Raw genomic sequence first — 17,311 nt, 5'->3', positions numbered from 1 at the left:
AGTCGGCATCAGCACGGATGGGTTCAGTGTGTTTGGTCTGACGGCAGCCCAATACAGTTGTTGGCCCGTATTTGTCTTTCCACTCAATCTCCCCCCGGACAGATTATGCAAAGAAAGAACATTTTCCTGACGTTGATAATTCCAGGGCCCAACTATCCGGGGAAAAATATGAATGTGTACATGCAGCCGCTTAAGGACGAATTGCAAGAAGCCTGGGATAATGGGTTCAAGACATACGACGCCTATAGCAAACGGAACTTCATAATGCGTGTCTGGTACATGTACTCGACGCATGACTTGCCGGCGTATGCGCTATTCGTTGGCTGGTGTGTGCATGGAAGGTTCCCGTGCCCCACATGCAAGGGAGCTCTTGAGTTTCGTTGGCTTCAGGCCGGTCGCAAGTTTTCTTGCTTCGACATGCATAGACAGTTCCTGGATCCTCGCCATAAGTTCAGGAAAGACAAGAAGAACTTCATCAGAGGTAGAGTTGTCAAAAACTCTGCACCACCTGCGTTGACAGGCCAACAGACCCTGGATCAGTTAAACGCTCTCGAGCCAGATCCAGAGCGTCCAGGGTACTTCAAGGGGTATAATTCTAAGCACGCCTGGACTCACAAGACATGCTTATGGGATCTGCCTTACTTCAAAGACCTCCTTTGCCCACACAACATCGACGTGATGCACACTGAGAAGAATATCGCCGAGGCACTTTTTGGTACATTGTTCGGCATAGATGGGAAGTCAAAGGATAATACTAAGGCTAGAGTCGATCTGGAGGCGCTATGTGATAGGCCGTTACAAAACATGAAAGAACCGAAAGGAAAGCAGAACTGGACGAAGCCAAAGGCATGGTTCAATCTTGGAAGGCCAGCTATGAGGGAAATTATCTTGTGGGTGAAAATGCAGTTGATGTTCCCCGATGGGTATGCAGCGAATCTAAAGAGGGGAGCGAGTCTTGATAAATTGAAGATATTTGGTCTCAAGAGTCATGATTGGCACATATGGATTGAGCGGGTAATGCCGGTGATGTTGCGTGGCTTCATCCCTGAGGATGAATGGCTAGTACTGGCAGAACTCAGCTATTTCTTCCGTGTTCTTTGTGCGAAAGAACTATCGCCTGGCGTGCTAGAAGAAATGGAAGAGTTGGCGCCGGAGTTGATCTGCAAGTTAGAGAAGATATTTCCACCGGGCTTCTTTAATCCAATGCAGCATTTGATTTTGCATCTCCCGATCGAGGCAAGATTGGGGGGGGCCCGTGCAAAATCGTTGGTGCTACCCAACTGAGAGGATGCAAAAGACGCTTCGACAAAAATGTAGAAATAAACATAGAATTGAAGCATCGATGGCTGAGGCATTCATCACTGAGGAGGCGGCAAACTTCGTGACAGCACACTACGAAGCCAAAAATCGTCATTTGCATAATCCGAAGCCTCGGTACAATGCTGACGAACCTCAAAAGGGTGGATCCAACCTCAGCCTATTCAAAGGGAATCTCGCACCAGCCAATGGTTCGAAACCAGTATCTTTGGATAACGAAGAATGGCGGACCATTACGTTGTATATCTTCAACAACCTGACAGAAGTGCGGCCGTACATCGAGTAAGTTCTCGGTACATTGTTTCGCAACTTCTATTTCCTTTGAACTGCTCTTATTCCTGGATATTTCATACAGTCGATACGTCGCCATATTCTCGTATGGAGCGGTGATCCAAAAGGATTCCGTCGAAGAGTATGAGCTTCTCGCAAAGCAAGGAGGCGGCTATCCCGGTTTCATCTCTTGGTTCAAACAAACGGTAATTTCTATTAGACCATTTCATTTCATTCGCTAATTTCTGCCTAATGCAACAATCCTTTCGTATTAAACTTGTAGGCTAATTCAGAGTCTATGGACGCCGAATTGAGACAAGTCGCTAATGGTTTTGACTATAAGGTCCGTTCATTTGACAAATACGACATCAACGGGTATCGTTTTCGTACCTATGGCAAAGAGCTATCTATGGCCGACCGACAGTCTACAAATTGTTGTGTATCTGCTATCGGCGAAGGAGGTACCGAGTATTATGGGAGAGTTGAAGCAATTTATGAACTTCTATTCTATGGTGACAACCCACCGAATGTCGTACTCTTCAAATGTTATTGGTTTCAGCCGAAGGAGACTAGAAGGACTCATGAACATATAGGGCTAGTTGAAATCAAACAAAGCACCCATTTAGATGTTCCTGATGTCTATATTACGGCTCAACAGGCGACCCAAGTATTCTATCTACCGTGGGCCTGCCAAACTAATCCAAATCTGAAAGGTTGGGATGTCGTTTATGAAGTGCCGCCACGTGCTAGACTATCTCCCCCAAAGGAAGAGGATTATGAACCTCACATTAACCCAGACACATATGAAGGAGAATTCTTCCAAGAGACACGTCTTTCCAAAAAGCGTTTCAAGAACCGCTATACTTCACCCCAAAACATTGAAGTAGACAGCGACAGTGAATCCGACATCAACCCAGAGGAGGAACAAGAAGAGCCGGAACAAGAAGAGGTTACTGTTGCGGATGACCTGTCAATGCTTGACCGATTACGTCAAGGTGGCCTTCCACATGTTGATGCCACTGAACCCTATGAGCCCGTCATTGATTATAGTGATGATGATGATTATGCATTTATTGATGATAGTGATCGAGATTATTAGTAGTGTCAGGTATTCAATTTTTTTATGTTGTACTTGATGATGATACACTTAAGTGATATACATATTATTATTCATGTCGGTATTTTTTTATGTTGTACTAATTTCGTTTACTCTTTGTCATGGCAGGTGTTGAAAGATGGTGGGCGCTGGTAAGTTTCTTCTAGTGTTTTGCTTAACAAATGCATAAAGACCTAGACTTAGCCTTATTTCCTCCAATATGCTTACCACAATGACCTAGAGTTAGCTTCTTTTCCTCCAAAATGACTTAATAAGCTTACTGACCTCCAAAACCATCCATTTTACCTAAGTTAGCTCTAAAACGATCTATACTTAGCTTTGTTTCCTCCAAAATGACCTAAGTTAGCTCTAGTATGCTTAGTTAACTAGGTTTGCTCAATAATGACATGTACTTAGCTTACTTATGTCAAAAATGGCATAATTAGCTTAGTTAGCTCATAAACAATCCATTTTACCTAAGTTAGCTCTAAAATGACCCATTATACCTTAGTTAGCTCATAAATGATCCATTTTACCCAAGTTAGCTCTAAAATGACCCATTTTACCTAGACTAACTCCAAAATGATCCATTTTACCTATGTTAGCTCTAAAATGACCCATTTTACCTAGGTTAGCTCCAAAATGACCCATCTTACCTAGGTTAGCTCCAAAATGATGCATTTTACCCAAGTTAGCTCTAAAATGACCCATTTTACCTAGATTAGCTCATAAACGATCCATTTCACCTAGGTTAGCTCACAAACGATCCATTTTACCTAGTTTAGCTCCAAAATGACCCATCACACCTAGGTTAGCTCTAAAATGATGCATTTTACCAAAGTTAGCTCATAAACGATCTATTTCACCTAGGTTAGCTCAAAGACCATTCACCTAACTAAAACGATCCATTTCACCTAGGTTAGCTCCAAAATGACCCATCTTACCTAGGTTAGCTCTAAAATGATGCATTATACCTAAGTTAGCTCATAAACGATCTATTTCACCTAGGTTAGCTCATAAACGATCCATTTCAACTAAGTTAGCTCATAAATGATCCATTTCACCTAAGTTAGCTCATAAATGGCATATACTTCTTCTTCTAGTCACCTTTTTCTAACTTTCTTATTTGCCTTTTTGCACATTTCATTCACTTCACGGAAGCTAGCTTGCTACGATGGAGTGCTTGTTTTTTCTTTCATTCTCCTCTAGTATTCTTCTAGCTTGCTATGATGGAACTTGCTATCTTGATGAAACTTTGCATTGTAATATGTATGGATGGAACAATGTGTATGTGCAACTTGCTATGTATGAATGGATGGAACTATATATGTATGCACGATGAAACTTATGTGCTGGATATGTCATATGTTTGCTGTTAAATAGCCATGTGAAAAAAAATATATATACATGTCATATATTTGCTGTGAAAATTGCTTGATTTAAAAAAAACAGAAAAAAGAGGCACCTTTGCCGTCAGCCGCGGATGGCAAAGGCGCCTTTGCCGTCTGCTGCGGACGGCAAAGAAGCCACGCGGTGACCACCTGTGCTCCTTGGGAGCTGACCCATTTGGTCAGTTTGACTACAGCGGCGGACGGCAAAGGCTTTGCCTATAGTGGCAGACGTCAAAGGCTTGTCCCGCACTGACGTCCAGCTGACGTCATTCGATGGACGGCAAAGGCCGGATGATCTTTGTCGTCAGCGGCGGACGGCAAAGGCTGCCGTTAGCCGCCTAACGGACTAACAGCACATTTATTGCCGTCGGCTTTCTTTGCCGTCAGCCGCTGATGGCAAAGGCCCCTTTGTCGTCCGCTTCAGAAAGCAGACGGCAAAGAAGCTATTTACTGTAGCCTACTTTGCCGGAGCCTTTTGCCGTCCGCGGCAGACGGCAAAGGCCTTTGCCGTCCGCCATCCTTTCCTTTGCCGTCTGCCATGGCAGACGGCAAAGTAGCTGATTCCTGTAGTGCGTCAAAGCATATTTGTACAAATAGTGCGATAAGCAACACGGCTATTGAACATGCCGAGACCAAGGGGGAGCTGCATGCGGGTCCTGAAAATAGGTAGAGTGATCGTCAAAGAGACCACCTAGAGATTCCCCCACACTTCTACGCTGCTTGCCGCCTTGGTATATCCATCCTTCGAGAGGATCGCTGATCAGGCCGTCGTGAGGGGCCTGTGGAAAAGGAACCTGAAAAGGATAAAGAGAAAAGGGAAAGTATGTGTGCCCAGGGAAGGTCGAGCCGTATTATGGACCACAATCGAATTATGCCTCTGTCTTTGCCTATGGTATTTTGAGTGCGTAATTATGTACGCGTGGTACGTACGCCACCATTTGGTCAGTACTAAGACGGAGGCCGAATTGCTAGTCGAACTCCTGACGAGCTGGACTGTCATGCTGCGGAGTAGTCCGGACTCGTTTCACAGTGTCCAGGAGCTTGGCCGCTGAATTGATATTTTGCTTGATAAGGCCGCTCTGTACTTCCGCTGCCAGGGCCGCGGTGTGCTCCTCGGTACGGAGGGAGCGTTCCGTGTTTCCATTGACTGTTATGACACCGCGTGGTCCGGGCATCTTGAGTTTTAGATAGGCATAGTGTGGTACCGCATTGAATCGAGCAAATGCAGTTCACCCGAGCAGTGCATGATAGCCACTGCGGAAGGGGATGGTATCGAAGATCAAGTCTTCCCTTCGGAAGTTGTCCGGGGATCCGAAGATGACTTCCAATGTGATTGAGCCCGTGCAGCAGGCCTCTACACCTGGTATTACTCCTTTAACGGTAGTTTTTGTGGGCTTGATCCTTGATGGATCGATGCCCATCTTGCAGACTGTTCTGATAGAGTCGGTTGAGGCTGTTGCCGCCGTCCATGAGGACTCGCGTGAGGTGGAATCCATCAATGATTGGGTCGAGGACCAGTGCGGCTGAACCGCCATGAGGGATACTGGTCGGGTGGTCCCTGCGATCATAGGTGATCGGGCAGGACGACCATGGGTGAAATTTTGGGGCGACTGGCTCTGCCGCGTAGACGTCCCTGAGCGCGCGCTTGCGCTCCCTCTTGGGGATATGGGTAACGTATATCATGCTCACCGTTTTAACCTGGGGGGGCTTCTTCTGTCCCCCTGTCTTCGGCGGACGGGGCTCCTCGTCGTCGTCCTCACTTTGCGACCCCTTCTCCTTGTTTTTGGTATTTAACTTGCCGACCTGTTTAAAGACCCAACAGCTTCTGTTGGTATGATTGGCTGGTTTATCGGGGGTGTCGTGGATCTGACATGGATGATCGAGTATGCGGTCCAAGCTGGATGAGCCTGGATTGTTTCTTTTAAATGGCTTCTTCGCTTGCCGGACTTGGAGCCACTGAATCCGGCGTTAACCGCCGTGTCATCGGTATTGTCACCTTTGCTTTGACGCTTGTGCCTATTGCGTCGGGGCTTGCCATTGCTATTTCTGGCTTCAGAGGTGCCAGGTTCGCTTGCAGTGTTATTGCTACGGGCTAGCCAACTATCTTCGCCCGCGCCAAAGCGGGTCATAAGTGCCGTGAGGGCTGCCATGGACTTCGGCTTTTCTTGGCCGAGGTGTCGGGCGAGCCATTCGTTGCGGATGCTATGCTTAAAGGCCGCTAGGGCTTCGGCATCCGAACAGTCGACGATCTAGTTCTTTTTTAGTTAGGAACCTATTCCAGAATTTCCTGGCTGACTCTCCGAGCTGTTGAACTATGTGACTTAACTCATGGGCATCCGGAGGTCGGACGTATGTACCTTGGAAGTTGTCACGGAAGGCGTCTTCCAAGTCCTCCCAACTGCCAATAGAGTTTTCAGGCAGGCTGTTTAACCAGAGCCGAGCTGGTCCCTTGAGTTTTAGCGGGAGGTATTTGATGGCATGAAGATCATCACCGCGGGCCAAATGAATATGGAGAAGAAAATCCTCAATCCATACTGCGGGATCTGTTGTTCCATCATATGATTCAATATTCATGGGTTTAAACCCTTCTGGGAATTCGTGCTCCATTACTTCATCAGTGAAGCAGAGGGGGTGTGCGGCGCCTCTATATCGGGTCCAGTCGTGATGTAGCTCGGATGGAGTCCAGCTGTGGTTTTTGGCCCGTACGTTGTTATGCTTACCACGTCGAGCTAGATAGCCGTCATCGCGCGCCGGGGCACGCCCCCGCGATCCGTAGATTGATCTGGTCTGACCTGCTCTATTTTCTGGGTCCTGCCGCAGGTCATATGTATGTCCCCGAGCTGTTATGTCTCCATCTTTACGGCGAGGTAGTATGGGCTGGTGTTCGGCTTGAGTTGTTGTTTTGTCCCGGCCACGTGGTGGTCGGTCAGCCACGTTACACGCTGATGGTACGGGCTCTCGTGCCTCGTCGTTGAATTGAGGTAGCAGCTTACACTTTCGGTAGCTTTTGGTTGGTCGTGCAAGGCCGTATTCCTCGGCTACCAGGACATTGGTCCATCTATCTTTGAGTAGATCCTGATCAGCTTGAAGCTGCTGTTGCTTCTTTTTCAGGCTCCTTGCAGTGGCTAAAAGTGCTCCTGCTGGAGGGGTTCCTCCGGCATGATAAATTCTTCGTCGTCGAGGCTCACCTCATCCTCGGAGAGTGGAAGATAATTACTGTCCTCCGAGTCTTCGTTTATAGCCTGTTCATCGGGGCTAACTTGCCCATCTTCCCGATCGTCCTGCTCGGTGGTTGGCTCGACGAGGACTTCCTGGTCTTCGGCGTCGTCCGGAGTATTGTTATCTCTCGTGCCGATATTGCTGTCTTTTCCATGGCGTGATTTAGAGAGGCGCCGCTGACGTCGGCGCTTTGGTTGTGTCTCAGGAGGTTTATCCTTGACTACAGTTTTCTCGTTATCGTCGTTACCCTCTTTGGGTGTATCCACCATGTACATGTATACGAAGAGGTGGCCATCCTGCGTCCGGTAAACGGCTGGTCTTGGGCCTGCTCTTCTCCAACATCGTCGTCCATATCATCGACGTTGTCGGAGCCATAATCGAGCATGTCAGTTAAGTCCTCGACAGTGGCTATGAAGTGGGTGGTGGGTGGGATGTAAAATTCCCCACTCTCAGCCCCTAGTCCGGGCTGGGCGTAGTTCGGACATCGCTCCTCTGTAATGACGAGGGATCGCATCAAGTCCAGAGCCTCGCTTAAAGGTGAGGCTTGGCCAGGGAGAAGAGAGTCCGTGGAGTACGGCGGGAAGGAGACTCCTTGGCTGAGCTCGCACGATGCTGACTCCGGGGATTCGGAGCCAGTGTCCAGAGAAGAGTCCGGCTTCATGATGGTCGCCAGCGATACTTCTTCCTCCGGCACTCCCGTACTGAGCCTAGTTGCCGCAAATAGTCTAGAGGGCTCAAGAATCCCATCTTCGGACCTGGCGATGCGCTCTGGATCTAAGGCCAGAGCGGAGGTTGGGTTCGTGAACCCTTGGGAGATCAAGTCTCCTCGGATATCAGCGACATAATCCAGATTTCCAAAACTACTCTTGTGACCTGGGGCATAGCTGTCGATCTGCACTAGATGGCCAAGTGAGTTGGCCCGCAGTGTGAAGCCGTCGAATACAAAGATCTGGCCGGGGAGTAAGACCTCCCACAGGGCAGTATTGTTGTAGATGATGGATGGAGCCATCGAACCTTCTAGCGACAACACAGCGGAACTCTCAAAGAAAGCACCAATGTCGGTGTCAAAACCGGCGGATCTCGGGTAGGGGGTCCCGAACTATGCGTCTAAGGTCGATGGTAACAGGAGACGGGGGACACGATGTTTACCCAGGTTCGGGCTCTCTTGATGGAGGTAATACCCTACTTCATGCTTGATTGATCTAGATGAATATGAGGATTACAAGAGTTGATCTACCACGAGATCGTAATGGCTAAACCCTAGAAGTCTAGCCTGTATGATTATGATTTCCCCTACGGACTAAAACCATCCGGTTTATATAGACACCAGAAAGGCCTAGGGATGTACAGAGTCAGTTTACAGAGGAAGGAATCTTCATATACGAACGCCAAGCTTGCCATCCACGCACAGGAGAGTCCCATCCGGACACCGGAGGAAGTCTTCTATCTTGTATCTTCATGGCCCATCAGTCCGACCCACGTCACATAGCCCGGACGCCCGAGGACCCCTTAATCCAGGACTCCCTCAGTAACGGCACAAGGTAGCCCAATCCTTTTGTGGAAAAGGACAGGCAAAACGGTCTCTTATAATAAGCAAAGCGTTCTTGAGGGTACACGGGAATTTCATCACATCACTTTCATCATGTTGGTTTGATTCGTGTTCGCTACTTTGATAATTTGATATGTGGGTGGACCAGTGCTTAGGTGCTGTTCTGACTTGAACAAACCTCGTACTTATGATTAACCCCCTCACAAGTATCCGCAACTACGAGAAAAGTATTAAGATAAAATCTAACCATAGCATTTAACTTTTGGATCCAAATCAGTCCCTTACGAAGTAGCGCATAAACGAGGATTTAAGCTTCTGTCACTCTAGCAACCCATCATCTAATAACTACTCCACAATGCATTCCCTTAGGCCCAAATATGGTGAAGTGCAATGTAGTCGACGTTCACATGACACCAATAAGGGAAAATCACAACATACATATCATCAAAATATCGAACACATATCAAGTTCACATGATTATTTGCCACGTGATTTCTCTCGTGACCTCAAGAACAAAAGTAACTACTCACAAAAATAATCATGCTCAAGATTAGAGGGATATTAAATAGCATAATGGATCTGAACATATAATTTCCACCAAATAAGCCATATAGTAATCAACTACAAGATGTAATCAACACTACTAGTCACCCACAAGTACCAATCTAAGGTTCTGGTTCAAATATTGAACAGAAGAGATGAACTAGGGTTTGAGAGGAGATCGTGCTATTGAAGATGCTGATGAAGATGGCCCTCCCAAAGATGGGAGAGTTGTTGGTGATGACGATGTCGATGATTTCCCCCTCTGGGAGGGAAGTACCCGCGGCGGAATCGCTCCGTTCGAGGGAAAAAGTGCTCCTGCCCAAGTTCCGCCTCGAGACGGCGGCGCTTCATCCCGAAAGTCCTCTCTCCTTATATTTTCTATGTTAAAATGACTTATATATCAGAAGAGGGGCAACGGAGGTGGGCCGAGGAGGGCGCAACCCACCAGGGCGCGCCTGGGCTCCCTGGCGCTAGGTGGGTTGTGCCCATCTGGTGGGGCCCCTCTAGTAGTTATTTGCTCCAATATTCTTCATATATTGCAAAACAATTCTCCGTAAATTTTTAGCTCATTTGGAGATGTGCAGAATAGGTAACTCTGACGTAGCTTTTTCAAGTCCAGAATTCTAGCTGCCGGTATTCTCCCTGTTTGTGTAAACCTTGCATACTATGAGAGAAAAGACATTAGAAATAAAACATGATGCAAAATGGATGTATCAACTCCCCCAAGCTTAAACCTCACTCGTCCTCAAGCGAAAACCGGAATCGGAAAACATTCCACATGCTTAGAGAGAGAGAGGCGTCGATAAAAATAAAATACAGACATAGAAGCATCATACATATCTATTATATATAAAAAGTAGTAAACGGGTTAACCAAAAAAAGAGATATATCCTAGAAATTACAACAAAAATTAGAAACATCCTACCGTTTATTTAATAGTCTTAAATTTGGAGCCATTAGATAAGATTTGGATGATATAATTACCCACCATTCCCATTGCTAAATAAAAAACGTTTCGTACATCTTTATAAAGAAGGCGCTAATTCCCAAGAAAAAGAGCTAAGGTATGACGTGAGTATGCCTTGCTATTATTGTATTTAAAAAAGGGGCTAACTACCCTAAAGAAAGGAGCTATCGTGGACGTGAGGATTGAGGATGCCTTGACATTATTTGTAGGACGCCGATAAGTGCCACACGTGTGGGCGTTAGGAGATCTGCCCACACATTTTGTGTGTTGTATAAGAGGAACAGCCCACACACCTACGTGTGAGCAAAAAAAGTAATGCCCACACACCTCTTTTTTCCCTCCGATCCCTCTCACACGCGTGCGTGTGGGCGAAATAGATAACGCCCACACGCCCCATACGTCAGGCCTCGTACCTCGTGGTCCCGCACGCCCGCATGGCAGTCACCGCGCGTCCCACAGTTGCCATGGTCCAGACCCTCGTCCATGTTCGTTTAAGTGCAGTTTCCATGTCGTTGAACTTCGGTTGCCATGTCGGACAACTATAGTTGCCATGGTTGCTCAACTGCAGTTGCCATGTATGGTCTGATCTACTGCAGTTGCCATGATTTCAAAACTTTAGGAGATGCCATCCACTAACACATGGCAGTTGCCATGTAGCACTATAAAAAGGCATGTCAAAAAAACATGTTCGTGTAAAAGAGAGAGTTGCCATGTGCTCACAAGCACGCTAGGGCAGTTGCCATGTAAAAGAAAAGAGTTGCCATCTTCTTACGTGCACGCTACGGCAGTTGCCATGTACCATGCAAAAACACATGGCAACTCGGGTAAAAAGAGTTGCCATCTGCTTACCAGCAAAGCTAGGGCAGTTGCCATGTACCTGAGAAACACATGGCAACTACCAGCGTTGGGTATGGGCTAGGAGACGGGCGTGTGGGCGAAGTGATAAACACCCACACACCAGCCCCCCTCTGCGTGCGTGAAACTAGTGTGTGGGCGAATTGCTAAACGCCCACACACGAGTCCCCCGTGTGGTGAAAAAAGGACGTGTGGGCGACGGGATGAATGCCCACACACCAGCTTAGTCCTACGTGGCACACAAAAACTGCTAGAACGCGCCAAGATTCGTGCAGAAATGGTTGGACGAGGATTCATGTGTGTGGGCGAGTTGCCAGACGCCCACACGTGTGGGCATTAGACTTTCCGTATTTGTATTATATAAAAAGGGTCCCGATAACTGCCACACGTGTAGTGTATCGGGTGGTTGTGCCGCACACCTCGTGTGGCATGGATAGGAACCCGCCCGCACGACCGCGTCCGGGCGCGCAAAGGCACAGCCCGCACGTCCGGTGTGTGGCAAACCCGCCCACACTTCTGGGCCAGACGACCACGCTGCCCGCACGACCCAGCCGTCCCGGCGTCCTTTCGATCCCCAGTCCTGACTGCCGCCATCGTCTCCCACCTTTCGATCCCCTACCTCCATCGCCGGCCTTCTCGTGTTGCCATGGCAACCAGAGCAGGTCCGTAGGGCCTTCCCACCGCTAACCACACCCCACCCCACCCCCCCCCCCCCGCCCCCACTCCAACCCCGCCCTCCAAAGACAACCAGCTAAAAGCAGGTGAATCTCCGATCTCCTACTGCTTCTCATCCTTCTTCTGGGCAGAAAATTGCAAATTTACCAACGAAGGTGGCGACTGGATCCACGCTATCGGGGCAAAACACTACATGGTTTTGTGTGTCTTCGCATTTGCCAAGCAGCATACACCACATCTGCCATGTACTACGCTAGAGTTAAGCTTGAGTTCTCAGTTCGCTTGGTGCAAGTAGTTGGTAATGAATGGATGCGTAGGAATCCCTAAAAAAAGGGAGAGAAATGAGAAATTTGGAATGAAGGGGGGTAGGAAAATTAGTTGGCACTTGTGTCTAACGTCAGTTGCCACCTATCGTTGCCGTTAACTGCCACCATGTTAACCTGTTGCTTGCCATCCTATTGTGGTGGTTGTTGCCATCGAATCGAAAGGATAGTTGGCACCCAGATTTTAGAAAAGAGAGTGGATGTCCATGTCCTACTTGCCATGATGTGTTGGTTGCCGACGCATGAAAATGTGATAAGACTGTCGTGCTATCTTGTACGTGCAAGCAGTAGAAGAATACATTTTTTGCGGATTGTTGATGCATTCTTGTTCATGCAGTGATTGAGAACACATTGGCAGAAACAAAACGCGGAAAGAATGAATCACGAAGATGGCGCTGATCCTTGGGTTTCTCAAAGGCCAGAAACGCCCCCTTGGGATGCAGCAGAGTACAGTCAACTCATTTCTGCAGGGCCGTTGCTGCCAGTACTGGAGCAGTACACAGGCATTGGTATGATGCATGATAACAAAGAAAAGAACATTTGCCATGTTCGGGATGATGAAGATGACATTCTACTTATGTCCTACACTGTCATTTTTCGCAGGTTCTTATGACCAAAACACACTGACAAGTTCAGTCACAGGGCGCTAACACTGACAAATGCACGGGTAGCCAACTTCAACTAGCTAATGTGGCAAATCAAGGTAACGCATACGAAAATGAAACATACTGGTGTGGACATGAAAAATAAACTTGCAAAGGATGGCAAAAGACTCACGAATTATGTCGGGAAAAATGCAGAACCTTCATGCAGCACGTGGCATCAGGCGGCACCCATGTACCTGCCATCGACGTCAAACACAGGTGAGTCCATAAAAAAGTGAAGTTGCAGACGGTGAATTAGCAGAAGGAGCATAGTTGACAACTGCAGTTGCCATGACTAAACAACTGCAGTTGCCAGCCCTGGACAGCTGCAGTTGCAATGTCTGGACAGCTGCAGTTGCCATGCCTGGACAACTGCAGTTACCATGCCTGGACAAACTGCAGTTGCCATGCCAGGACAAACTGCAGTTGCCATGTATGATGAAAATGTGATTGCAATGTACAAACAACTATGGATGGCAAGTGTGAACAAATCTGTGTGGCATGGTTGGACCACTGCATGTTCCATGTTGAAGAAACTACAGTTGCCATGCATTGACCAACTACTACCATGATTACAGGTTATTATGGTGGTGCTACCTCGGCAAACGTCTCATGGCAAGCTTCACAGATTGCAGACAGAGCACGTCAATTTGGTGTGACAGACCACACAAGATGGGCACATGCGGCACAACAAGGTAAGGAAATTTGAACGACAAAAACAGAACTGCATTTGTTTTTGTGGGAATAGCATGTGAGGAAAAGATTATTTGTAGCAGTGATGGTGGAAAAAATCAAACAGAAAACGCTAACAAGTGGTCGTGCGCAATGACTCATATATTGTCTTCGGGATTTGCCAATTGCTAAAAGCATGTGTGCAGCACTAATGATTGCTCGCATTTGCCTAGTGAGCTCAAGCCTAGAATACAAAGTTTTGATGCTAGAATATATTGGTTGCCATGTATTGGCAACAGTATTTGCCATGTCTGTAGGACTGCAGCTGCCATTGATATAGAATCCAAGTTTTGGTACTGAAAGGAGCTGGTTGCCATGCATTGGCAACAGTAGTTGCCATGTTTGTTGGACTATAGCTGCCATGACTGGAGAACTACAGTTGCCATGCATGTCCACATGCAGACTCACGGCTTGCTGTTTGAATGATGTCATGCCAAATCACTTGCAGTTTATGTACTCTGTTACGATAAACATGTCATTCAAGCAAAATCTTACGCTCGTACCTATTTTTTTATTACAGGGCCTTCAACTACAATCAACAGCGGCGCGGGAACATCTACTGCGGGGAGCTCTGAGCGCACAGAAGACGCGTTCCACCAGCCAGCCAACAATCATGCTGCAAACAATGCCGAGTCAGAGTCAGAAATGGCAATCATTCCAGCAATGCCGACAAGCACACCTTTGAACACAAGCACTGGCAACACTCAGGTAGATGAAAGTACCGCCGATACTGAAGTGAATGATGAAACTGATGACGAAGCACAAGGGGATGAAGATGGTGGGCAATCAGAGATCATGGTACCTCAGCCACCTTACGTTGGGCAGAGATTTGAATCGTTCGCAGAGGCAAAGGAATTCTACCAGACATATGCAAAGTTCCATGGATTTGCGGTCAACACCGAATACCATAGGAAAATTAAGAAAACTAACGAGTGCAGCAGAGGTGAGATGAGGTGCCACAAGGCACGAAGGAACAAGAAGGGGAAAGGTGTTACGCCTGTCGTTCCGGAACGAAAGAGAGGTATCATTCTCAAGATGGAATGCCCTGTCCGGTGTAAGCTAAACGTAGATGGAGCACAGTGGGTGGCCACTGAATATTTTGACGAGCACAACCACAAACTCATAAAGAAGTTCGACCTGGTAAAATTTCTGACCGCCCACAGAGGATTCACCCCCCCTCGAGAAGAAATTCATAAAGCTGCTACATGATTGTAACGTCGGTCCATCAAGAATGGTCCAGATACTATCACTCATCCACAGCAAAAAAGGGACTTTGAGTAGCATGCCCTACATACCAGCTGACGTCACAAACCTAAAGGCAAAGTACCATAGAGAGAGCAAGTTGGCTGACATAGAGGCCACAATGGCCTACTTCAATGAGAAAGCGAAGGAAGATCCAGATTTCTTCTACATGATAAGATTGGACGATGAGGACCGTGTCAGGAACATGTATTGGGTGGATGGTGCTGCAAGAAGAGCCTATAAACATTTGCGAGATTGCATTTCATTCGACGCGACATATCTCACTAATATGTACAAGATGCCATGCGCTCCATTCATAGGAATAAATAACCACAATCAGTCGTTGCAGTTCGGATGCGGGCTCGTTCGGAACAAAGACATGGATGGGTACGTTTGGCTGTTCAAGACCTTCTTGGAGTGCATGGGTGGACTTGCTCCGATGAACATAATAACAGACCAGGATTTTAGCATGCGTGCAGGCATAGAGGAGGTCTTTCCGTTGGTAGTGCACAGGCACTGCAGGTGGCACATTATAAAGAAGGCTGAGGAGACACTAGGACTGTTCTTTGCTGACCGTCCAGACCTGCACAAGGCATTCGAGCTGTGCGTGGACCACAGCTTGACGGTGGAGGAGTTTGAAAGGAGCTGGATGGCTATGATTGAAACATATCAAGTCCAAGACCACGAGACGCTTGCTAGCTTGTGGGAGAAGCGAATGTACTGGGTGCCGGCCTACTTCATGCAGTGCTTCTTCCCGTTTCTGCAGACTACACAATGCAGTGAGGGGTTCAATGCTGTTTTGAAGCGATACGTGAGCCCTGGCAACTCATTACTACAGTTTGCCAAGCAGTACACCGCTTTGCAACAAAAAATACTGGGATCCGAGCTACAGCAAGAAGCAAACACCGCGCTCAAGCAGCCAAAATTGCTAACGTATTTACCAATGGAGAGGCAGATGAGAAAGATATACACCAACACGATTTTTAACAAGTCAGTTGTGTTACAATCTTATTTGCACAAATCATGAAGGTACCAGGTGCCATGTAGAATGCAATGCAGTTGAAATGCTTATTTGAAAATGATGATTGTGTTGAAAAGTAGCCATTAGGTACAGAGTAAACATGATATGTAGTTGATGTGCTTAATGAACTACAGCTTGCCATGATTAATGAACTGCAGTTTGCCACGTTCACTCAATTGCAGTTACCATGTTTGCGTAACTGCAGTTGCCATGTTTGATGAACTGCAGTTGCTATGTTTAATGAACTGCAGTTGCCATGTTTAATGAACTGCAGTTGCCATATTTAATGAAATGTAAATTCCAATGGCCATGATGGTATGGAATGCAAATGCCAAATTGAAGTTGTTATGTAGTTGCCCTGTTTAAATGAAATGCAGTTGCCATGTTTAATGAACTGCAGTTGCCATGTTTACTCAACTTCAGTTGCCATGTTTGAACGAATTGTAATTCCATTGGCCAACACAAACAAAAGGTGCTACAAAAAACTACACACAAGAGTTTAACAAAAAAAAACACAAAACTTGCAGATTCCAGGAAGAAATAAAGCGTGCCAGCATGTACACGGCTTTCCAGGTGGATGAACATACGTTCAAGGTGTGTTCTATCATGGGCATGTCGGATTCAGAACCTGAAGACCCAGACAAGGGAAGGAACTACTTTGTGAAGGCATCGATAAGCGAAGGCGAATACTACTGCCAATGCTGCAAATTCGAACGGGATGGGATTGTGTGCTGTCACATTCTAAAAGTAATGGACTTGAACGCGGTGACACGAATGCCCCGCCATTTCATAAGGCGACGATGGACTTGGGACGCTGACGATGCATTGGCGCCGCAAACATCAAACGCAGTTTTGGCCGTGCGTGACGAGAAACCAGAGTCAACCATGGAAGCCGTGAGGCACGTTGTGTTGACAAAGAACTATGCTGAACTAATTGATGAAGCGTGCAAGAGTGATGAGACAGCAAAGGTTGCAGAAAAACACAGGAAGGCCCTCAAAAGAGAGCTTGATGAGATCAAGAAGAGGAAAGCTGAGGAAGCCTTACACAGGTTCCCCCGCACATCAAGTATGCCTTCGTCCACAGGGCCATCATCTGAAAACTCGAAGGTAGGATCTGGAACAGCAAGCACACAAACACAGGTTAGGAACCCTCCCCGTTCCATCACAAAAGGGCGTCCAAAAGAGATAAGATACAAATCGGGATTGGAGATTCCAGCAAAACATAAGAAACCAAAGAAAGGGACGGGCAATCCGTAAACAACATTGGAGCACTTTGACTTGGTCCATGGTGACATTTTTTTGTAATCTAGATGTACTAAATTTTGTAAAAACTGGAGAATGACTCTTCAGGTGCATCAGAATCTGAAGTAAAAATGCCATGAAGGAATAGCTGCAGTTGCCACGTGTATGGCACTGAATTTGCCATGTTACTTGAATTGAATCTGCCATGCAATTTCTGCTGAATCT

At 47.0% G+C, this 17,311-nt stretch overlaps 1 protein-coding gene across 1 annotated transcript; it reads left to right on the top strand.

Moving 5' to 3' along the window:
* Positions 1–14,944: 14,944 nt before the first annotated feature.
* LOC123056041 (protein FAR1-RELATED SEQUENCE 5-like) lies at positions 14,945–17,101 on the top strand. Its single transcript, XM_044479804.1, has 3 exons — positions 14,945–15,496; positions 15,590–15,813; positions 16,372–17,101. Exons 1-3 carry the CDS (start codon positions 14,945–14,947, stop codon positions 17,099–17,101), a joined length of 1,506 nt encoding a protein of 501 aa, XP_044335739.1.
* The last annotated feature ends 210 nt before the right edge of the window (positions 17,102–17,311 follow it).

The sequence above is a fragment of the Triticum aestivum genome, chromosome 2D (assembly GCF_018294505.1).
Source record: "Triticum aestivum cultivar Chinese Spring chromosome 2D, IWGSC CS RefSeq v2.1, whole genome shotgun sequence".
Classification (NCBI taxonomy): Eukaryota; Viridiplantae; Streptophyta; class Magnoliopsida; order Poales; family Poaceae; genus Triticum; species Triticum aestivum.
The sequence above is the reverse complement of the archived record's forward strand: the minus strand, read 5'-3'. Positions and strand labels throughout refer to the sequence as shown.